Genomic DNA, 25,687 nt, shown 5'->3' on the forward strand with positions numbered 1-25,687 from the left:
TTCTCATTTGTAGCACCAAATATGATATCATCAACATAAATTTGAATGATAAGCATATCTTTGGCCTTGGTTTTGATAAAGAGAGTACTGTCCATCTTTCCTCTCGAGAATCCATTTTCCAACAGAAAGCCGCTCAATGTTTCATACCAAGCTCTAGGAGCTTGGTTTAACCCATACAAGGCTTTTGACAATTTGAATACATGGTTTAAAAAATGGAAGTCTTCAAACTTGGGAGTTGTGCTACATATACTTTTTCATTTATAAAATCATTTAGGAATGCACTCTTTACATCCATTTGATAGAGTTTGAAGTTTTTATGGGATGCATAGGCAAGTAACATACGAATGGCTTCCATTCTAGCTACTGGAGCGTAGGTTTCCTCAAAATCAATTCCTTGCTCTTGATTTTAACCTTGTGCTACAAGCCTAGCCTTGTTACGGACAACAATGCCGTTTTCATCCTTTTTATTCCTATAAACCCATTTAGTACCTATTACTGAATGATCATTGGGTTTAGGAACTAACTTCCAAACTTTGTTTCTCTCAAATTGGTTTAGCTCCTCTTGCATGGTTAATACCCATGAATCATCAGTAATTGCATCATTTATGTTCTTCTTAGGTTCCTCTTGTGACAGGAACACACAATGATCACATAGGTTCTTAAGTGAAGATCTAGTGGACGTCCCTCGTGATGGTTCACCAATGATTTGGTCCCTAGGGTGGTTCTTCACGAATTTCCATTCTTTTGGCAATTCAACTTGTTCTAGAGAGTCATTATCAAATGGTTCTTTAATTTCAATGCTCTCTTCTTTGCTATCAGGAATTGCTAAGTCTTCTAACCTCTTTCTTATTTCGAGATCATCATTATCAATGGTTTTAGAAGAGAATGAGTTGGCTTCATCAAATGCGGCATGAATGGATTCTACAACCGTCATTGTTCTTTTGTTGTACACTCCAAAAGCTTTACTATTCAGAGCATATCTTAGAAAAATCCCGTCATTTGATTTTGCATAAAATTTTCCTAGGTCCCCTTTATCATTTAGAACAAAACATTTACAACCAAATACATGGAAGTATGAAATGTTTGGTATTTTTCCTTTCCAAAGCTCGTAAGGGGTTTTATTCAATTTAGCTCTAATGGAGACTCTGTTCATAACATAATAGGCGATATTTACTGCTTCAGCCCAAAAATACTTAGGTGGGTTATGCTCATTTAGCATAGTCCTAGCCATCTCTTGTAAGGATCCGTTCTTTCTCTCAACAACTCCATTTTGTTGAGGTATTGTTGGTACAACCAAATACATGGAAGTATGAAATGTTTGGTATTTTTCCTTTCCAAAGCTCATAAGGGGTTTTATTCAATTTAGCTCTAATGGAGACTTTGTTCATAACATAACAGGCGATTTTTACTGCTTCAGCCCAAAAGTACTTATGTAGGTTATGCTCATTTAGCATAGTCCTAACCATCTCTTGTAAGGATATGTTCTTTCTCTTAACAACTCCATTTTGTTGAGGTGTTCGTGGTGCTAAAAAGTTGTGTGAAATTCCATTTTCATCACAGAAGTTTTCAACATCTTTATATTTGAACTCTACAGCTCTATTGCTTCTTATGTGTAAAATGCTATAACACTTTTCATTTTGGAGTTTCTTACACAAGTTGGTAAGCATTTTACACACTTCATCTTTGGAGGCTAAGAATAACACCCAGGTGAACCTGGAGTAGTCATCTACTATGACGAATGCATATTGCTTTCCTCCTAGATTTTGTGTTTTAGTAGGGCCAAATAGATCCAGTGGAAATTAATTGCTTCTTTTTGAAGCTTGTCTTGGTTTGCTTCCCCAGTTGGCAAACATTACAAACTTTGTCTTTTGTGAATTTTGTGTTGGGTAAGCCCTTAACTAAATTCTTCTTAGCTAACTTGGATAAGAGGTCCATACTAGCATGTCCTAATCTCCTATGCCATTGCCAACTAGATTCATGTAAGGTCATAAAACATTTTACATCTTGAGGTGCTCAATTTTCAAAGTTTATGCAATACACGTTTTCACACCGATTTGCAATGAAGAGTATTTTGTGTTTATCTACATTTTCAACTATGCATCTATCCTTTTTAAAGGTTATGTCAAATCTTTTATCACTAAGTTGACTAATGCTTAAGCAGGTTATGTTTTAAACCTTCAACTAATAAGACATTCTTAATTATTAAAGAAGGTTCCTTACCGACTTTGCCGATGTCGATAATTTTACCTTTGGCATTGTTCCAAAAGTGACGTATCCACCATGCTTTTTTGTTAGTGATGTGAATTTGGACTTGTTTCCCGTCATATGCCTTAAGCATCCACAGTCCAACTACCACTTGTCTTTTGAAGAGGTGGACCTAAAACATACCTACAAAAGGATTCAAGTAATTATTTTAGGTACCCAAACCTTCTTTGGTCCTTTTAGGTTAGTTTTAGAAGTTTCTTTGACTTTCCACACCTTTTTAGTTTTAACATGCTTTCTTTTAAATGGGCAATCAAATTTTATATGTCCCTTCTTCTTACATAAGAAACATGTAGTATGTGTGTAGGCATTGTTTGAGGAAGTACTTGCATAGTTTTTAGATTCTCTTACAAAATAGCCCATGTAGAGATTCTTTTTCCTCCTATTTTCTATTCCATTAAATCCAATGCCTTCTTTGTTTAGTGACATCTTTTGAGACCCAACTAGTTTGTCAAAATTTTCCTTTTCTCTTGTGAAGTTATAGATTATCTTGGACTAATCTTCTATCTTACTTTCTAGACTAGTGATCTTCAAACCTTTCTCATTTTCACAAGTGGCTTGTAATTTCAAGTCCTCTACTTCTTTTGAAAGTTTTTCATTCTTTTTCTCAAGTGTAGCAATAACAACAACAACGACAACAAAATCAAGCCTTAAGTCCCACTAGGTGGGGTCGGCTATATGAATCTTTTTCTACCAATTTATGCGATCATGGACCATTTCTTTTGACAGATTCAGGGATATTAAATTCTTACTCACTATCTCCTTCCAAGTTATTTTAGGTCTATCCCCACCCTTTCTACTGCCCCCAACAGTAACTAACTCGTTCTTCCTTACTGGTGCACTATGCGGCTTACGTTGCAAGTGTCCATACTATCTGAGTCGTCCCTCCCTTATCTTATCCTCTACAGGAGCTACACCTAACTTACTGCGAATATGTTCATTTTTTAATTTATCTTTCAATGTTATACCACACATCCATCTAAGCATTCTCATCTCGGTAACTTTTACTTTTTGAATATTATGTTTCTTCGTCACCCAACATTTTGATCCATATAACATAGCTAGTCTTATAGCTGTCCTATAAAACTTCCCTTTCAATTTTAAGGGTATTCTACGATCACAGAGCACACTTGAAACACTTTTCCATTTTACCCAACTTGCTTTAACTCTATGTATTACATCATCTTCAATTTCTCTTTCAGCTTGCATAATTTATCCAAGGTATCGAAATTTATAAGTGCTATTTATTTCTTCATCATCAAGTTTAACTTTGTCTTTAATATTCCTCCTATCATCACTAAAATTACATTTCATATATTTTGTCTCGTTTCTACTTATCCTAAAGGCTTCAGATTTCTAAGCTTCTCTCCATAATTCTAATTCAGCCTCTACTCCGTCCCTAGTTTCATCAATTAATACAATATCATTTGCAAACAACATACACCAGGGAACTTCTTTTTGAATACTCTTAGTCAATTGATCCATCACTAAAGCAAAAAGATAAAGACTCAAAGAAGATCCTTGATGTACACCTATGGTGATTGGAAATTCTCTAGTTTCTCCATCTATAGTCCGTACACTAGTCATTACTCCATCGTACATATCTTTAATGGCATCAGTATACCTACTACATACACCTTTTTTTGTCTAAAAACCACCATAAAACTTCCCTAGGTATCCTATCATTTGCTTTCTCAAGGTCAATAAATATTATATGCAAGTCCTTCTTCTTTTCCCTAAACTTTTCCATTAATCTTCTTAAAAGATATATAGCTTCTGTGGTAGATCTCCCAGATATAAAATCAAAATAAGTTTTTGAGACTTTCGTTTCTAACCCTAATCTTTGTTCAACTACCTTTTCCCATAGTTTCATCGTATGACTCATAAGTTTAATTCCACAATAGTTATTACACCTTTGAATTACTCCTTTATTTTTGTATATAGGTATTAAAGTGCTTTTCCTCCATTCATCTGGCATTTTCTTAGTTTTTATAATTGTATTAAATAAATTGTTTAACCATATAATTCTGTTATCACCTAAGCATTTCCAAATTTCAATTGGGATGTTATTTGGTCCCATAGCTTTCCCATTTTTCATCTTTTTTAGTGCAAACTTAACTTCATTAACTCTAATTATTGCGAATAAATCTCACGTTTTTAGTCTTTTCCTCATTTGACAATTCTAAGTTTAAGCCTTCTATTTGGTTTTCATTAAACAACTTACTAAAGTAACTTCAACATCTTTCTATAATGTCTTCGTCCTTAATAAAGACAATATCATCCTCACTTTTTATACGTTTTATATTTCCTAAGTCCCTACTCTTCCTTTCTCTAGCTTTAGCAAGTTTAAATATATCTCTTTCCCTTTCTTTTGTATCTAATCTATCATACAAACTATTAAATGATCTGTATTTAGTTTCACTAATGGCATTTTTTTGCATCTTTTCTTGCCTCCTTATACTTTTCAAAGTTATCTCTGTTTCTACATTTTTGCCACATTTTATACCAAATTCATTTTGTCTTTATGGCTTTTTGTATATCTTTATCTGACTACCAACTTTCTTTGCTATTTGAGAATCTTCCTTTTGATTCATCTAAAATCTTTTTTGCTATCTTTTTAATGAGCTAGCTAATTTACTCCAAAGAGTATTTGTATCTATTCCATCCGCTATAGTCCAATTCCCATCTTTGATCATTTTATCTTTAAATTTTATTATATTTTCTCCTTTTAAGTTCCACCACCTAGTTCTCTTATACTAGTTTATTTTATCATTTTTTTCCCATTTTTTAATACATATATCTAATACTAAGACTCTATGCTGTGTGGTTAGACTTTCACTTGGAATAACTTTACAATCCTTGCATGATAAACGATCTACCCTCCAAGTTAAAAAAAAATCTATTTGACTTATATTTTGTCCACTTTTAAAGGTTATTAAGTATTCTTCTCTCTTCTTAAAGCAAGTATTCATTATACTAAAATCATATGACATAGCAAAGCCTAAGATCATCTCCCCAGACTCATTTTTGTCTTTATATCCATGTCCTCTATGTATCATCTCAAAATTTTTATTATCCCTTACAACTTGTCCATTCAGATCTCCTCCTATAAATATTTTGTCTCTTCCAGGTATGCCTTGTATAATACTATCCGTATCTTCCCAAAATTGTCTCTTAAGATTTTTTGCTAAGCCGACTTGAGGAGCATAAGCACTAATGATATTTATTATCTTTTGTCCTAATACCATCTTGATTTTTATAATTCTATCCCCTACTCTATTTATATCAACAACACTATCTTTAAGTTTTTGTCTATAATAATTCCTACTCCATTCTTATGCTTTTTTTTTTTCTAGTGTACCAAAGTTTAAATCCTAATTTATCAATTTCTATAGCTTTCTCCCCCACCCACTTAGTTTCTTTAAGGCAAATTATATTAATTATTCTTCTGATCATTGTACCCACAATTTCGATGCTTTTACATGTAAGTGCCCCTATATTCCAAGTTTCTAATCTAATCCTAGTTTCTTGAACTAACATCTTTACCTGGCCACGTCTAGAATGATACAGGAACCCTCGCTTATTTGACACCGTACCTGAGTGCCAACATGGTGCGTCGCTTCAAGGCGATGACCTAGCCCACTCTCGCCCACTTTTCGCTACACCCGGGTGGTACAAGTGCAACGCGTTGCTCGTAGGGGATGCCCCAGCATATATTTAATAAGGATTCATATCATAGTGATCTGACAAATTTTACATTGGCTGTCAGGTTTGAATTTGTAGCTACTGCATAGGTTGATCACAATAGGTATTTAAATCATTCAAGACAACTACAAATCAAATCAAACATTCATATCATTCCCAAATCAAAATAACTGTCTCACAGCAGATAAATATCAATATATAAGTGCAAGAAAGTAAAGAGATAAGGGAAAGAATGACACCGAGATTTTTTACAAGGTTTGGCAACGTGCCTACGTCCTTGCCTCAAGCAACTCGCTGTGAGGATTTTACTGACTCTTTCCGTTTAGTAGGTGGAGCACCTCTCTCCGTTTAATAGCTGGAACACCTCTCTCCTTTCAGTAGGTGGAGCACTTTTCAAGCAAGAACACCCTCTTGCTTGTCACCGATTCACACCCGAATCGTTCTTTTACAAGTAAATCAGCAGCAGATTTTCATACAATAATGAAACTCTCACAAAGATCAGATTTGTACAAGTTAAAATCACTAAGATACTCTCAAAAATAGTATGCTATGAAGCTCAAGAGATTGCTAGGTTTCTGGATTGAAAAACTATGAACTTGAAGTTCAAAAATCAGAAAATCAGTTCAGAAAAGAAGAACAGCGCACTGCAGCGTTTCAAGAATGAAATCAATGAGTTTTCAAGCTATTGGGTTGCCCTAACATGATTAGGGTTAGCCTTATATAGCTAAGTTTGAAATCTTACCGTTTGCCCAAGTTTTGGAGACAATATCTTTCGAAAACAGAAAGAAATTGTGTTGTTCGCAAAGATATATCGTGCACTTCGGTCGATTGAATTGGGACTTCGGTTGCCCGAACTAATTAAAATCCTAAATTTCGAAACAGGCAGTAGCCTTTCGGCTGATTGAACTTTAAGTTTGGTTGCCCGAACCAACACTGTCTAGGCTTTAACAATAACAGTACCCATTCGGTCGACTGAACCATAAGGTCGGTTGTCCGAACTCACTAAAGCCAGACCAAGTTGTTCAGATTCATGCATTTGGTCGACTGAGCATGAGCCTCGGTCGCCCGAACACCCTGAAATTCGGTGTTCTTTTTATTTTTGATTTCAAAACTCACTTGAATTCTTTTGAAAAGATATTTGGACTTTGAAAAAATATTTTCCAAGTTTTTTTTTTTTTTTTTTAAAACAGGTCTCTAAGTCCAATCATTAATCCTAAGAGCTTCATAATCCTATATAAATTTGAGAAGTACTTACTTAAGACTTATATTACATTACACATGAAATAAAATCTAAGTTTTCATGTCTTGAAGCTTGATCTTCATCCAAGCTCTTGCCATTCTTCATTTTGCTTGTTTTCTTCATGGCTTTTAAACTTAAGTATGATCCAATGTGCTTGTAAGATATAATGCCTGTAAATACACTTGAAAGCACAATTAGATTATTTAGTTTGTCATTATCAAAATGAGATTAAGCCTTGTTAGGCCAACACTTCACTTGAAATATTATATTTTATACTTCATTTGTTGCATGAACATGAGTTGTTTGTAGGCATATGAGTGTATGCATGTGTTATATTGTGTGTATATGTGTGCATGTGTAAATATAGTATGTTTTTTCATGTCAGTATTAGTCTTAACTGCCTGGTGGGTTGGGTCTGGCTTGTTTATTATTGAACTCAAGTATGAGGCAAGCTGGGTTGGGCTTGAGTTAAGAGACATTCAAGTCATGGCAGAATGTACACTATAAATGTGTATATAATTGTAACATTTTTATTATATTCACACATGCATATCAGCATATGCCAATATGTGCACATGTATTGCATGTAGACTAGACTCCGTATGAGCTTGAAAATCAGTAAGCTTTGGACCCATTAGCCCCAATCTGGGCCAGCTATTCTAAAGAGAAAATATTACTAAATGAAATATGCATAGATAAAATTTTACATAATTTTTACATTTTATAAATTTAAAATATAACTTGCATCCTTTGGCAGCATATTTTGACCTGGTCTGAATGACATTTAACCTGGCCTAATCCAATTGAAATTGCCTGATACTTAGGTCTAACATAGAGATATGCAGCACTTATTTTTGTTTGCATATGCACGTGTCTGCACACAAATTTATGTGTTCATGTACAAAATAAATTATAAATGCAATATTTCAAGTAAAATAATTTAAATTTATTGTTAAATGTTAATAGAAGGCAAAAAGACTTCCTAATCAGAATAAGACCATAAACTTGATGGTTAACTAATGACCCTGGGTGACCTGGATGAGGGCTTGTGGTGGTTAGTCATTTACTTTATAAACCAGGGGGTCCTCTTGGTAATTTTAAGAACACAGGGTGCAGTGTTGCTTCCACATATCTGAGGGTTTTTTACGCTTAAATTAATGGATGCATTATCTCAAAGACTCTGCTTCATGTTGTTTTCTTCTAAAGAATTCTTCTGGACTTGTGATCACTGGCTTCCAAGTGAGGAAGGATGGAAAAGATTAAGAAGAGAAATCCTTGAGGATAGCAGTGCATGTTTCACATTCCTATTAAAAACAGTCTTTGAAGTTCCATATATTAGGTTGTGTTTGGGTTAGTTCCCCCCCCCACCCTCCCCCCCCTCCCGGGCAGTCCCTCTCAACTTTTCCTTTTCAAAAGTAAAAGCATAATGTGTTTAGTAATCAGCTTTTTCAGCTTTTAAAAAGCTAGCATTTGATTTTTTTTGGGGAGCTTTTAAAAGCTATGGATTTGAAACTTTTAAAAGGTGAAAGCTAGCTTTTTTCCTACAAGTTATTCTATTCTATTATTGTCCTTAGTTTTTTTTTTTTTTTCCAAAAATTACAAAATTATTAATTTATTAATTATATTTCCTAAAAATACATATCCATTTAGTCATTTTAAATTATTTTGAGCATTTTATAACTTTTTTACTGCACCCAAAGCCAAAATTTTGTTTCAAAAGGTCCTCCTAAAAAGCCACAAGGTGGCCAAACTAAGCTGTACGCTTTCCATTGTTATTTTTAATTGACATTGATACGCATTTATTTATGAGAGGTCCTCGAGGATGGTAGTGCACATAATTCCTAATAAAACAGTCATTGGTGTTCCATTTATTAGGTTGTCTTCTCTTTCCATTGTTATTTTTTTATTGACATTGATATGCATTTATTTATCATCTCTCTCCATTCTCTCTCAGCTACTTTATGTATGCACACATCGTCTCACGAACCCTTGTTTTTTTCCTTCGTAGAAAAATTATGTGGTAAGTTGGGTAGATTTCTTTTAGTGAAATTTCTTAATTTAGCACTTTTTTGGACTACTGAAGTATATTTTGACTCCTTTGAGTCATTTTATTTTGGTTTTTTGGGTATACCTTCTAGGATCCCTTTTGAAAAATTACTTTTTTCTTTTTTTTTGGCCACCAATAAAATGAGCTTGTGTGTGCTTGCTTTCTAAAATTTATCACCAAGCAGCACACAAGACTCCATCATGCTAGTCTTATTGTTTAATTTTTTTTCTATTTTTATTCTCATTAACTTCTTGTATTAAAATGTAGCAGTTCCAAATATTTATCACTTAAAATGCTCAAGTTGCAGTTTTGGTAATATTTTTGCTGATGATAGGTTCTAATAATGCAGTTCATATATTTTCTTTTATGTGACTACATACTTTGTTGATACAATAATGGTATCCAAGAGGGGGTGGGGGGTGAATTGGGTGTTCTCAAAATACTTAATACTTTCAAAATTTTCAACAGATGAAATTATATAATCAGAGAATAATTAATCACGCCATAAGAGATAAAGATAAACAATCCAAAATTAATGGAGAGGCACAAACAATTTTTGTAGTGATTTGGTTAATCGTGACCTATATCCACTTCTCAAGCAAACTTTGTTGAGATTTTTCACCAAGTTTGAATCACTCAGTTGGGACAACCTGTATTATACATATTTCTCTCTCTCTCTGTCTTCTGGCTAAACTGGGAAATACAATGCAACCTACACTCAGGGCAACCTACCTACCCGTTATCTCCTTGGGTAAACTACCCGTTTACAAATACAAAGGGTAGAATCAGCAAAGCTAGAGAGGCTTTCTTTGATCCTCAGGTTCTTTTCTAGCTTGTTGCTTAGAAATATTCCTGGACAGAATCAACGAAGCTAGAGAGGCTTATGATGGTCTCAATCAGTCAATCTATTGAGATGATTTTTCAATAAGCTCAAAAAATTAGAAACTCAATAAGAAGTGAAGTTGTTGTGGTCTGCGATTTTGTAGAGTCTAATCCCAAAAGTGTGTATTTTGATAATACTTCGTGCAGACACATCCTGGAATTTATAGATGAAGCATATTCTTGTTTGGGCTTGCAGCTGTGCTTAATTATGCTCAAAGACCAAAATACTTGGAGAAAGAACCGTCTAAACAGTTTGTCTTCAAGAACACTGAATTTCCAAGAAGGTCTTAGTTCCAAGAGCTAAATCAGTAATCAAACTTATCAATTGAGCTGTATTCAAATCTAAATATAACATGATCAGCAATACTTAAATCACATAAAATTTAATCCCTGAAATAATTGTGATTAAGTATGATCATTTATCCAAGCAAAGACAAGAGAGTTTCATTCAGATCATATCATTCAAAAAACAGCTGTATCTTTCATAAATAAGACTTCTTATGAAGCTAGCTTCTTACGCTGCTTTGCATGTGTCTTGTTACATTTCTTCTCATGAAGCTTGTTTTATTGCTTCTCATGAATGTTCTTAAATTGCTTCTCATCAGTATTCTTGTGTTGCTTTTCATGAAGCTTCTTACATTGCTTCTCATTACACATGAAACATTATAGCACAGCGTACTTGTTTTGTTAGTCATCAGAATCTATTTCCAACATAAACAATTATAGCTTCCCGACCATTCTGAATGAAGAACCATGGAATGGTATCTACGCCGCCAAACTGGGTGGACCTTCTCAAATTTATACTGTCTAGTTCCATATGTGAAACCCAGATTTCTTTTTGGGCTTTAAGGATTCTGGTAAATGGTGGAGATGGGCCTTAAAGCAAAGGAGAAAAAGGTGATTCGCTCTCAAGTTTCATAAGCTGGCTTTTCTAAAGTAATAAGAAGATATGCTTTTAAACCCAAGACTTTGATCTGTTACAGTTTTTGGGGAAGACTTCTGAGAAGTAGTGGGCTCTTCAAAAGAAGCAGGCCCAAATGATGATGGTAAGAAGGAAGCTGGCCCAAGCTTATCACTGTCTGGAAAAGGGTAAAAAGAGGAAGACAATAGGGGAAGCAGTTTGGAAAACTGCAACTGCAAGGTGAGACTTTGTTATTTGGAAGAAAGAAGTGATGGGATTTAGAAGGAGCAATGACTTAAGGGAGAGAATAAATGGAAGATGGGTTTGTTTGATTGGACTTCAGCCAGCTAGAGTCTAGGAGATCTTTTGCTGATGTTTTCTGCTTTGTGATCATCCCTAGGGAGTTGTAGGCTGGGACAAAGAGAGATTGGGAATGGGTGCCATCAAAGTGTTAACTGTGAATCAATGGTAGTGATTCCAGTTGTGGATCCTGTCATTGATATTTAGGGGTGAAAATTGTTAGGTATGACTTATGAGGATCAAGTTTCTAATTGAGTTCCGAGATAGGTGGAGATGGTGGGCAGGGTTTTGGGGTCGTGTTTGGAGGCTTTGAAGATGGGTCTTTCAGATTTTTAGGAAGAAAATCAAGCTTGAAAAGAGAACAAAAGCAGGAGCAGAAAAGAAACGAAATTGGAGTTTCAATTACCTATGACAAAGTTCGAGAAGGAGTGAGGGCTTGGAGGGATGGGGGAGAGGGAAGGCCTTTTGTTGCAATGTGTTGAGGAGAATTATTTCCTGGAATGCCAGGGGGATCAACAACTTAAGGATAAGGGCTTTAGTTAATATTTTTTTGAGAAATGGGTGGTTGGTGTAGTGTGTCTTCAGGATGAGTTTGATTGATGGCTTGGATTTGAGATGTTTTGTCAATTTAGTAGAAAGAAGAGGAAAGAAAAACCCGGGGGGGGGGGGGGGTGTTGGGGATATAAAAAATTGGAGACAAGGGAACAATATATATATATGGGATTTTCTGGATTTTGTTACTTTGAATGCTTTGCTGGGCCAACCTCTATGAGAGGAAATGACTACCTTTTTAGGTACTGAGAGTATGTTTGTTTGGGGTGAATCCTGTTCCTTTGCTCGATTATATTGTCTTTATTCTCATCACAATGATGCTCATACTTGTTCTTGAGAGGGATATCTTTCTTGGGGCTTTTATTTTAGCAGGGATTTAAATAAGAGGGGTAGATTTGTCTTGTTTGCTCATTGTGCTGGAGGGCCTCCATATCTCCAGTTGGAGTGATGGCAGAGCTTGGTTTTTGGATTCAATGGGGGATTATTCATGTAATCATTGTGGTTTTCCCTCTCTATCAGGTATATGGAGGCTAAAGTTCCTTCTAAAATAAAGGCTTTTGTTTGGCTAGTGGCACTTGACATATTTAACACTAATAACATGCTGCAGAGTATGAAGCTTTCTTAAACTTTGTCTCCCTATATGCCCTATGTCTTGGAATAGCTCTAAGGACGTGTCTCATTTGTTTATACACTGTTCATTTGCATGGGACTTGTGGAATACACTTTTGGAGTTATTAGTGAAGTATGGGTTTGTCCAAGGTCGGTGGTAGAGCCTTTGATGATTTCTTTTACTGGTTTTGAGAAAGTTAAGGATCTTATGAGGCCGCGGAGGTGTGCTTGTTGTGCAGTGTTATGGGGAATTTGGCTGGAAAGGAATGCTAGAATGTTTCCTGGAAAGAGACTACAGTGGGACTTCTTTGAGACATGGTGTGGAAATTGGCTTCTCTTTGGGCTTATAACACAGGCTGTTTTAAGGCATCTGTTTTCAGGTTATCAACTGAGACTGGGCTGCTTTATTTAAGTTCATGTTGATTTCCTTTTCTTTGTTTTGTTATTTTTTTGTCTGTCTCCTCCCTATTTTCAATGAAGTTTCTTTTCTATCCAAAAAAGAAGAAAAAAAAAAAAAAAAGATACTGCCACTTGCACCTGGGATGGAGATTTTCCTTTGACCTGGTCAATTTCCATGGACTGAGAGGAGCAGTGCGGAAACTACTTCCTTGGTCAGTGTGACAAAGAGGCACAGCAGGTTCCCAGGTTTGAAATTATGCAGCTCAAGACAAAAGGTTTATGGAGTTGGTGAAACAATGGTACAGCGCAGGGGGTATGCTAATTTTGTGGTGACTGGTGAGTACTAAACTAAAGTGACTAGAAATGGAGTTGAAGAAATGGAACCAAGATCTCTTCGGAGATGAAAGGGGAGGAAAGAGAGATTACTAGTTGATTTTACAGGGAGTTATGAATGGAATATCTCATCATCAAAGGGAAAGAAAGATTTATGCAAAAAGAGTTCTGTTCAACACAAGTGGGATGGAGATCTCTTGGAGACAATATTTGAGGGTGCTATGGCTAATGGAAGGGGAGGCAAAGACCCAGAAATTCTTCCAGTGGCACATATTCACAATAAATGCAACTTCTATAACAAAGATGGCAGTAGTGGGAGGATGTATTGAGAAGGTGAGATGAGTGCTATTTATTAGTTTTTTTTTTAAAAAATTTTACATGGAGTCGATGGTCAAAAATCATTGCTGGAAGACTTTCTCTCTCTCCTTTTTCCAAAGGAAATAAAAGGATGGGATGGCTAATTGGCTTGGAAGACCTTTTGAAGAAGAGGCAGTTGCGGCTGCTCTCAAGGATTTTGATGAGTACAAGGCACTGGGTCAATGGTTATACCATGGCTTTTATTCAAAGAGAATTTGGGTTTAGTGAAGAATGATGTTTTTAAAGTGTTTGCTGAATTTCTTGAGAGGGTGGATTTTGTGAAGAGCATTATTTGTACTTTCTTGCGTTGATGCTAGGGGTGCATTCGGTTCAGTTTGGTTTGGTTTTTCCCAATATCATAAACCGTGCCAAACCAAAACCAATCTGTTTTCGAAAATGAAGAACCGTTACCGAATCAAAACTGGTTTTCTTCAATTCGGTTTACCGGTTTACCAGTTTGGTTCATTTCAAAACCGGCTTTTAGAACTTTTACTCGTGGGAATGAAATTTAAGCCTTCCTCCTGCCTTTGTTAAATACCAAAGCAAGCCAATCTGAAGGCCACATCCAAAGTTTTAGTTTAACGATGCCCATTGCATTTTAAAACGTTAGAGATAATTGGTAATTAATAAAGATAGTTTTTGGTGAAGCTCATTTCAAATTGATAAACGAGCGCAGCCAGTAAACGAGTTAGAGATAATTGATAATTAGTAAAGATAGTTTTTGGGAAAATATATTTCAAATTTTAAAATCAAATATGTAATGATATCAAGTTAGTTCACAAGCCTAATATCGAGTTAGTTCACAAGCTAGTAGCGAGCCAGTATATAAGCCAGCTCTGAAGCTTAATAAGCGAAGTATGACTCAACTCGAGCTCGGCTTGTTTAGTTATCAAGTTTGAAATTCAAGCTCCAGCTTGACATTGAAGTTTGAGTTCAGCTTGTTCAACTAAAAAAATGAGTTTGAGCGAGCCATTCATTGAGCTGAGCTCCGAGTAACTCGAGTAGCTTGGCTTGTTTGCAGCCCTAATGATAATGGGTGGATCACTGAGGAAGTAAGAGGTTCCTATTTGGTGAGTCTGGGAAAGCAAGGATGCTTTCGTTGAGAAGATTAGCTTTGAACAGGCAATGGGGATGCTATTCTTTTTTTCATGACAGCTGGTGTGGAGATTCTCCTTAAAAAATCAATCTGTGAGCTGTTCTTTTGACAAGAGGTAGGGACTAGGGATGTCCTGTTGAGTTCCTGCACACATTTTGGAAGAAGGTGTGGCGTGGGAGGACCCCTTCTTGAGAACGTTGGTTGGAAAGCTTTTATAAGTGCTTTGCAGCCAGCTGGAAACTCCCAACAATGCTGGGAGAGGAGATTTGAAATGGAAAAACTTGAGTCTTGATTTCAAGTCTTTCTTCATGGCGGTTGATTAACTGAGAGGAGAGGAATGCTTTTCTTTGGAACGCCACACCATTTGTTTTCATTGCTTGAAGTGTCATGGGAAGGGATTTTGATTCTTGATAACATGCATAAGACTAGAAGAGGAGAATGAGATGTTTTCTTCATGAAAAGGAAGCTGAGATAGTGCACCATCTTTTTAGCTATGATGGGCCTTGAAATTATTGGTATTGTGATTTGTCCATGGTGGGAATTTTCTGGGTTCTAGCCTGTTCTGTTTTGGGATACTGTGTGCTTCGAATGTATTAAGATTTAAGACAGATAATGAAAGGGAGAGGATATTTGGGTAACTGAGTCCATGGACCATATTCTGAATGATTTTGAGGGGAAGAAATCGAAGAGCTGAGGAATTGAAACATCTTTCTTGTTTGGTTGGTAGAATAGCTATTCCTTGGCATAAGATGGAATATAGTGAAATTTTTTAGAATCCATGTATGTTCCTTAATTATTGACAAAAGAATAGAAATTCACATGGTGAAATATAGGAATAGTTATTCCTTGTCTATACCTTGTTATGAACTCAAAAGGTTTCACATTGTTATTTGCTTTGTGGTGTCAACATAATTTTTTTTGTATAACTAATTGTAACTAACCTATCGTAAGTAATCTATTTCTTGGAATAGACATGCTGTGAATCAAATGTGGTTAATATTGAAAACTATATCACTTAAAACTTTGGTTTTTTTAGTTTCTAGGCCCTAATTTGTTAATTTCAAGGCTGCCATGAGTTTTGTTGGTAACATTTCTTTGTAATTTCTGTCTTTATAGTTTGGTTGCACTCCCTTGGGTGCCTATAGTGGGAGTATTTCTTACCAAACAGAAAGGCCTCAGTTTATATACTGCACTAGTATCTTGTGTCCCAAAATCCACATAATTTACTTTCTTGAAACTATGTAGTGTGTGTGTGTGTGTTTTTTTTTTCTCAACTCCTACAAAAATCATATGCAGATTGTTTATTGATTTTCTTTTAGCTTATCATTGTTGGTGCGAGTAATAATCTGGTTTTATTAATAGATCCACATGCCTGGGGTAATTGATTTTGTCTTATGCTTTGTCTTAACATAGGCTGCATGACCTTTGTTGGTCTAGTGTTTGATCCTCTTTAATTAGGGGTTAACTAATCTTTCCTTTCTTCTAGTGTACATGCATCAAGCTTTGAAATGTTAATTTTCATTGGCTCATGATGGACTCCTTCACTCTTTAGTATGTTGATAGACCTGCTCCGGGAGTTTTTTATTTATTAATCTTTAAATTAATTTAGGGTCAAGTCACAACAAGTTTTCTAAGATTTCATAAATTTTTAAATCATATTAATTCTCTTCATTCACTTTCTTTTTGAATCTCGCCACTATTTCTCTCACCATTCCAATTTAATTGATGGTTGTCAATCATTGGATGCTTTAGGTCATTATGCAGTTGTGTTCCCTGTTCATCCTGTTCTCCTGTTTTTTGTTGCATGGAATGTTTGTTATTTCCTCTCTATTTCCTTCAAATTTTAATACCGTTATAAATTATTTCTAAAGAATCCTCCATTTGTGCTCGCTTATTTGATTCCATCACAGTTTCCTCTTTAGCTATATGCTTTGTCATTTGTAATGAAAACTTGCATAATTTATGACTTTGATTTGTGTCTTAGACTAGTTTTTTCTGCATGCAGGTTTGTGAGAATCACCCTCAAGGTGTTGTCTTGGTTAAATTCAAGGATAGGAAGGATGCTCAGAAGTGCATAGAGTTGATGAATGGGCGATGGCAAGTATTCTAACCCTAGATTTTTTATTTTTGATTTTTGATTTTTGATTTTTGATTTTGCTGTCTGTACAAGATCTGTATTTGCTTGACAATTCTTACCTACATTGTATTAGATTTGGATTGCTCACTGTAATTGAATTCCTGCCAATTTTGTCAAGCATCTAAATGAACTTGCACTACTTCCCTGGAAGTACTCATTAATGAACAATTTTTAGGAAATTATGCATAGAAAACCTCAAAATTTTCAGCAAACAACTGCCTAGGAGTTACTTGTTGCAGCTGCAACAAGCAACATGCTTTTCAGCTACTCAAAAGAGTTTGCCCAAGTGCCCTTCAAAATTGATTACTGCATGAGATCTGTTCTATTGGCTTAAGTGCCTCTTGCATTTTTTCTCAAGTTGGAGTAGCAGCAGTGGCAGACAGCCCTCATGCCAGAGGGATGAAAAAAGGACTGCTGGGCTAGATGCAGTAGGTGGATGGGTAGATTTAGGCTATAATTTGATTCTGAGATATGAGCAAGCCGCTGATAGGGCATAAATTGATGATCAGTTGATGGCTTTGGGTAGTTGTGAGGAGTTTGGATATGTTCAATGGAGTTCCTTTGGTGGCCATGAGGGTAGTAGGGTCTCCTAGATTGACATGGTGGCTAAAGCGAGCTACTGATGTCTCAATGAAGAGAATCTTGGGATAGAGGGAAGGAACTATAGATTTAACCATATAGACATGTTAACGAGGCAAAGGACTTGTCTGTAAAGTTGTCCAAAAAACAAATTTGAGAGCATCGAAAGTTAGCCATCATTGAGGCAGTTGGTTCTAATAATAAATTGTTTTCTAAATAGTGCGCCTCTTGAGAGATGTGGTTTAAACAACCTCTTCCCTTTGCTTATTGGGGTTATAGATTTAGTCGAAAGACCTAATGATGTACTGGGGTGATGCCTGCTGCTTGCTCCCTCACTGCTGCTTCATATAACTATTTTGCCAAGGCTGCAATACGGACTCCTTTGGCGACCACAGAGTTGTAGTACTTTGGTTTTAATCATGATTATATGGTCATAATTCTGGGTGTTTGTTTCACTTAGGTTCGGTGGCCGGCAGATACATGCCAGTGAGGATGATGGTACTGTCAACCATGCTCTGATCCGGGATTATGAAGCTGATGCAGCACGATTGGAGGAGTTTGGTGCTGAACTTGAAGCTGAGTGAGTTGTACTCTTAAATTGTATGTTAAACGGATCTTTATTTCCCCTGTAAAATATTGGAGAGAGTCTTTGACTGCTTTAAAGGTTTTTCTAGTGCAGACCTTTTTCAATTTTTGATTTTATTTTTCTTTGAGATAATTAGTTTTCTCTTGTTCAACGCTTCACAGACTGCAATGAAATGCACTGGCAATGGAGTTGTAAAATGAAAACATTTGTCACAGTTTTTTAGGGGAATTTGGGTATTGGTGCTTGCTTTTTCCATTTTACCTGTTGTGTCATCTGGGCTTGGTTTGGATTGATGGGTGGATTTGTTTGAGAAAATAAAAATAAGAAGGAAACGAATTTATTTATTTTTATATCAAATGCTGTTAACAAAAGGAATTGATTGGTTTGTATTAATTTTTTTTTTTAATCATCAAACATGAACTAAAATAGAAGGGAAGACGAGTGATGATTTGTGATGGGATTCGCTACCCTACCTTATGATTAATGTGTGCCGGTGCCTCAAATTTAATTTATTTATTTTTCTAGAGCTGCAATGCTGTTAGTATGTAAAAATATTTATTTCTTCATATTTTTGGTGTTTTATTAAATACTTGCACATTTATTGGTCTTTTCTTGTATATGTAAAGAAAAATGATTATTGGAAATTGTTTTTTCTATAAATGACATTAGCAGGTTTGATTGCATTTTTTTATGATGTCGATTCTTTAAATAGCCTTTCTTTTGCACGATCTTTATTAATAAATGCATGCAGCAATGGTTTGGGTCTTTAGACAATGTAGATTTAAAGTAGAACATGTATGATGAGATAAGAATTGTTTGTGACGTACATTATATAACATTGGGATTCTTAAGTTCCAAGAAATGAAAAATTGAAAAATTCATGATGGTCATGGATTCTCTTAACCATAAAGATAATTGAATAACTTTTCTACTATTCAAGGGATTGAAGCTAGATCACAAAAGGTGAGAATTGAGCAAGAAGGAAAATTAATTCAGAGTTTAAATTAAGAATTCAAACCTAAGAATCATGATTCATACTTATAAACACTACTTGAGATAGTTCTATTTAAAAATTAGAAAAAAGTTATGTCATCTCTTCTCATAAATTTGTATGAGGGGCTCTGGCAAAAAGTCTTTTGAGGGCAAATGGCTCCCATTTTTACCACAAAAAGGCTAAAGAAAATGAAAAACAAATGCTTATTTTTTTCCTAACCTAAATCTCTACCAGTGTGAAACACCCACGGGAGGCTATCTTGAAAAATATGCTAGAATTTACACGCAAAATATGAATGATAAAATTCCCACAACAATGAAAGACTGGCTAAAAATCTAGATGTGTTATGAGATATAGGTGGATGTCTCCCATGTCAACTATGAACCTATATATATATTTACACTAATTCATGTCTCATGTGAGCCTTTTCCATATGTTTGTACTTATAAAGTGTATATCACCCCATCTTCCACCCCTTTAATTTTTCTCCTATTAAATGCTTAGATATCCATATTACCCTATAAAGGGGCACCATCCCCTTCTCATTTGGGACACATTTGATGCTTCCATGTAAGTAGACATAGTGAGGATAAGAGAAAAGGAGAGATAAAGTGAAGAAGGAATAAAGAGGAGATAGAGAAATCTTGTACAAGGCCGGTTTCATAACCTATTGTAATTCCTCGTGATAGTGAAGTTTTAATCCCATCCGCCCGTAAAGTAGGCATAGTTGAACCATATAAAATTTGTCTCGTCTTTATTTATTTTCTATTTATTTTCTGTATTTTTGTAACATGTTATCAGTACGAGACCCTGATTAGCTAACATATTTCTTTAAGTCTTATTTAATTCACGAGACTCTGATTGACAAATTGATTTCTATATATCGCCTTAATGGACGGTTTTATTTCTTTTAATATTGCCTTAATGGTCGGTTTTATTTCTGTACCGCTTATATATATAAAGAGATGATATAATAGTTATCCTAAATAGGCTATATATTTAAATCTTCCGTATATATATCTCCCAAAGAGATAGTCCTCGTAAAGAGACAATATATTTAAATTTCTCGTCTATATATTTAATCTCACGAAGAGATGCTAAATTTGACCTCCTAAAGAGGTGAAACATTTATTCTCCATATGAAAAAATATATTTAACTTCCGGAAGAAGTGTTAAATTATTATTCAATTTAATATTGTAAATTGGAATTATATTCCTGAAGTGTACAAATTGAGAAAAATAAAATAATGTTCTTGAAGAAACATATATAAGTGCCCCAGAAAGGTGCAAATACTATTATATTATTATCTCAGTTTTTTTTTTTTTTTTAGTTTTTTCATTTTGTTTTCTAAATTGTTTTATTATTGTTAATTTATTCAGATGTCGAACTTGAGCAAAGTTGAATTTGTTTCCTTTGATATCAAAGTTAACAATTATTTATCATGGATTCTTGATGTTGATATTCATCTAAATGTAATAAACTTTGGAGATACTATTTTAGATGAAAATACAGCATCCCTATAGGATAGCGCAAAAGTTATGATCTTCATCCGTCATCATTTAGATGAAGAATTAAAGACTAAATACCTCACTGTTAAAAACCACTTATCTTATGGAAAATTTTAAAGGATAGATTTGACCATAAAAAAATTGTGATTTTACCAAAAACTCGATATGAATGGTTGCACTTGAGGTTGCAAGATTTTAAAACAGTCAATGAATATAACTCAACCCTACATAAGATTAGCTCGAAACAAAAATTATGTGGTGAAAATATTACTGATGAATACATCCTAGAAAAAACTTTTTCTACTTCCTATCCCACTAATGTGCTCCTGCAGAATTGTTGTTTGTGGTGTGGCTTTTATACTTTGGATTTCATAAACAAAGAAAAAAGAAAAACATGAAGGGGTAGCATAGTAGGGGCTCGTTGACGAGTGCCCTGTGATCGTTGACGAGGAGATAGCAAGTACTCGTCAACGAGTGTCTTGTGCTCATCGACGAGAAGATCCTGAGAGGCCCAAAAAGTTCATAGTTTCTGAGATACCGAGAGCAGAAAAATGGGATCATCGACGAGTGGAATGATTCATTGACGAGTGTTCTTCTTGGTCTCGTCGACGAATTCCCTGTTCTCGTCAACGAGAAGTTATGGGTTGCGAGCAGTTTTTTGAATTTTGAATTTGAATGTTGGGGTGGTTGGATAAACAGAGGGAAACCTCCGAGAGAGTGTTATATATGTCATTCTGGGCATGTATTGAGAGGTGTGTGATCATTTGAGAAGTGTATTGTGTACTTTGTAATTTCCATAGTGAAATTTGTGTGTCATTGCTTCCGTGGATGTAGGCTTTGCCGAACTGCGTAAATTTTGTTGTTGTTCTTGTTTTGGTTGTGTTGCATTTACTTTTTGTTTTTGTTTTGTTGTGCATCTTAAGTATTCGATCCATATCTCAACAAATTGGTATCAGAGCGAAGTTGTTATGGCATCAAGATCGCTTTCTATAAGATTTGACATCATCAAATTTGATGGAATCGGAAACTTTGGTTTATGGTAGAGGAGAGTGAAGGACATTCTTGTTCAACAAGGAATGACTAAGGCTCTACTTGATACTCAACCGGAAGGAATGGATAAGGCAACATGGATAAATTTGAAAGTAAAGGCCGCTTCTACAATACGCTTGTATTTAACTAATGAAATACTCTATCGGGTGATGGAGGAGGATTCTCCAGTGGTTACATGGCGAAAGTTAGAGAGCCGGTACATGTCCAAATCTCTTAATAATAAATTTTTTTCCTTAAGCAACGTTTGTATTGACTTAAGATGGTTGAAGGATCAAACTTAGATCAACATATTAATGCTTTCAATCAAGTTATTAGTGATTTGATGAGAGTTGATGTTAAGTTTGATGAGGATGGCAAAACTTTGATGTTGTTAAACTCTTTGCCCTCGACTCGTACTTATGAAAATATTGTGACCACTCTTACGTGGGGAAAAGACACTCTTGATCTATAAGAGGTAATAAGTGCTTTGCTAAATTTTCATCAAAGATTGAAAATATGTGATGAAGGAGAAGGACTTGTGATAAAGGGTAATAACGAGCGTGGCAAAGAAAATCCAAACATGGATCAAGTCAGAAATCCCGAAATCAATCCAAGAAGAAGAAAGAAATCCGGTGTTATAAATGTGGTAAAAAAGGGCATGTGAAACCGAAGTGTTAGGATTGGAAGAAGGGAAATTCTGAGAAACATGAGGGTACTTCAAAATCTGTGAATGTTGTTCAAGAAAGAGGTTCAACGTGTAGTGATGGTGATGTTATATCAGTTTTAGTGGGGTCAGATAGTCTAACAGACTCTTGGATACTTGACTCGACATGATCTTATCATATGACTCCGAATAAGGAGTGGTTCAACACTTACAGGTTAGTGAATTTTGGATTGGTTCTTATGGATAATGATGCTTCTTACAAGATCATTGACATAGGAAATGTAAAGATAAAAATGTTTGATGGTGCTGTAAGAACGTTGTGTAATGTAAGACATATACCAGAGTTGAGGAAGAGATTGATATCACTTGGTACTTTGGATTGTAATAATGACTTTAATTACAAGTCCAAAGGTGGAGTTCTGACGGTATGGAAAGGTAATCTGATTGTAATGAAAGGACGAAAACTAGATGGGAATATTTACACATTGCATGGAATTACCGTTGTAGGTGGAGCTGCAGCTGTAGATGCTGAATCAGATGAGACCGTCTTATGGCATATGCGTCTTGGGCATATGGGGGAACACGGCATGAAGGAACTACACAAGAGGAAACTTTTGAAGGGCTTGAAACTATGTCAGCTGGAATTTTGTAGGATTTGTGTTTTTGGAAAATAAAATAGGGTAAAGTTCAGATCAGCTAAACACAAGACAAAGGGTATTCTTGATTATGTTTATTCAGATGTTTATGGCCTGGTTAGAGTTGCATCAAATGATGGATATGTGTATTATGTGAGTTTCATTGATGATTACTCACGAAAGGTCTGGGTTTATTTCATGCATCACAAATCAAGTACGTTTTCCAAGTTTAAGATTTGGAAGGCTAAAGTGGAAAACTTGATAGGGAGGAGAATCAAATACTTAAGGTCGGATAATGGGACCGAGTATACTCTTTCTCAATTTATGGAGTTTTGTGCGGAGTAAGGCATCAAGAGACATTTTGCAGTTCGTCAGACACCTCAGCAAAATAATGTGGCGAACGGATGAACCAGACTCTTTCTGAAAGGGCTCGGTGTCTTAGATTAGATGTAGGGCTACCAAAGAACTTCTAGGCCGAGGCAGTGAGTATGACTTGTTTTCTGATAAACCGATCACCAAGGGCATCACTAGAGGGTAGAGTGACAGAAGAGGTTTGGATGGGGAATGCAGTAGACTACTCCGGATTGAAGGTATTCAGGTGTCCAACCTATGTTCATGTATCTAGTGAGGAGAGGTCTAAGCTTGACCCAAAGTCTTGTCATTGCATCTTTTTGGGATATCCAGAGGGTGTAAAGGGGTACAAGCTATGGGACCTAGTGGAAAACAAGGTGGTGATCAGTAGGGATGTAGTCTTTGATGAGAAGACTGTGGTGAAGCGTACTCAAGAGTATGATGAACAAAAATAGGAGCCAGAGAGCTAGAGCAGTAATGAACATGTTGTGCAAGTGGAGTTGGAAGCTCAGGACAACAGAAATGATCATGGTCCTATGGTTGCAGGGAGCTCTAGCTCGGGAAACCAGCAATTCAACGATATTCCTATACAGAGATCCAGATGCATTATCAAGCCTCCACCAAGGTATGGATTTGAAGAGTTAGTATCTTATGCTTTCCTTACTAGTTGCAACAATCCAACTACTTTTCAAGAGGAAGTGCACGACCAGGAGAAAGATAGGTGGATGGGTGCGATGATTGAGGAGATAGAATCATTACATAAGAACCAAACTTGGGATTTGGTGGAGCTTCCAGATGAGAAGAGACCGATAGGTTGCAAATGGGTATATAGGAAGATGATGCAATTTCAAAAAAAGAAGGAGAGAAATTCAAGGCACGGTTGGTGGCAAAAGGATATTCACAAAAGAAGGGGATAAATATTATGAGATCTTTTCTCCTGTGATCCGACATACTTGTATCAAAATTGTGTTGGGGTTGGTAGCCCATTATGATCTACATTTGGGACAAATGGATGTAAAGACAGTGTTTCTTCACGATGACTTGGAGGAACAAATCTTTATGGTATAGCCGGAGGGATTCATTGATCCGGGAAAAGAAAATTTAGTTTGCAGGTTGAAGAAATCTCTTTATGAGTTGAAATAGTCTCCAAGGTAATGGTATAAATGGTTTGATTCTTACAAGATCAAGATTGGCCACAAGAGGTGTGAGTATGACTGCTGCGTATATGTGAACAAGCTTAAATGTGGTTCTCTTATTTTCTTGTTATTGTACGTTGATGACATGTTGATAGTTGTGTTGACCTTATAGGTCATACCCAGTTTTAATAATGGCAAATACTCTTGGTATTTAATATTTGCCAAATTTGTGTGTAGGTTCATATTGGCAAAATCAGTTGATGGCACATGAAGACTTGAAGAAAACAAAGACCTAGAATAGTTATTCATTGTAATTTATATTATGCTTAATTCGGGTTTGTAATAGTAATATAGGAAATGATCTGTAATAATCTGCATATCATGCATGATAGGAACTGATAAGCTCAAGACCATAAAGTGACCTTAGGGCAAGGTCGACCAACGCCAAGTTTTGGGACTAACTCAAAGACCTTAGAAAGACCTTACATCCTTGCACATACATGTAAAATAGTCCCCAATGCTACATATATTATCAGGAGAATTAATTGAAGTAAAACTGGACTTTTAGGTCAAAATTGTGAGGTTTTGGGTGACCGAACCCTTAGTGTTCAAAATGCTTCGGACGACTAAACCATTGACAGGTCAGAATGCTGACTTGGTTTCGGACAACTGAACTTAAATGACTGCATCATCCACATGCAACCGAACCATAACTCTGACCTTTCCTCACCAACTCAGCAGCTTGAACTTCACGTTCAAAATGGCCTCGGGTGATCGAACAGATGAGTTCGGTTAATCAAACTCTAAACCAGGCGACCAAATTGTGGACCTTTTGGAAATGACCTCAGTTCAGTCAACCAAACCTTGACTCGGGCACCTGAATCTTCAAAAATAATTTTTTTGACTGAGTCTGTTCGAGCGACTGAACAGTGGTTCAGCCACCCAAAAACTCTCAGGTTGTTTAATTTTTACCGAGGTTAAAGATGGTTAAATGAGGTTAATTTCATTGAACGGTTTTAAAACAATTTTAATAAAGACCTTTATGTCCCTAACGATCATAATTTAGCCTACTTCTATATATAGGGCTTCATTTGTAAGGATTAGTGAGAAATTAGAAAAGTGATTAGTGAAAAATCCTCTAAAAATTTCCAAAGCCTATATTTCTCAAATACTCCCAAATACTCTCCTACTTCATTTTCTTTAATTATCCAAGCTTAGAGAGAGTGTTTAAATTATAAGTGCTTCATTCTAAATAGCTCTATACTCTCATTGAAATTTGTATTGTTTGATTTTTGTATTGAGAGTTTGGCTAGGGTTCTTCCCCCAGATTTAACTTGATAAATCTAGTGTTGGGAAAACTCATTAGCTTGAGGATTTTTACATT

The 25,687-nt window shown here is 35.7% G+C and overlaps 1 protein-coding gene across 3 annotated transcripts in view; it reads left to right on the forward strand.

The window, feature by feature from the left end:
- The window catches only part of LOC131154242 (uncharacterized), a 38,629-nt gene extending 20,393 nt beyond the window's left edge, over positions 1-18,236 (forward strand). For all 3 annotated transcript variants that reach the window (XM_058106892.1, XM_058106891.1, XM_058106890.1), the window contains 2 exons: positions 16,689-16,780; positions 17,860-18,236. In XM_058106892.1, the coding sequence (XP_057962875.1) occupies positions 16,689-16,780; positions 17,860-17,983 (216 nt within the window). In that variant the 3' untranslated portion in view covers positions 17,984-18,236. The remainder of the gene's footprint in view (positions 1-16,688; positions 16,781-17,859) is intronic.
- The last annotated feature ends 7,451 nt before the right edge of the window (positions 18,237-25,687 follow it).

The sequence above is a fragment of the Malania oleifera genome, chromosome 4, assembly GCF_029873635.1.
Source record: "Malania oleifera isolate guangnan ecotype guangnan chromosome 4, ASM2987363v1, whole genome shotgun sequence".
NCBI classification, from domain to species: domain Eukaryota; kingdom Viridiplantae; phylum Streptophyta; class Magnoliopsida; order Santalales; family Ximeniaceae; genus Malania; species Malania oleifera.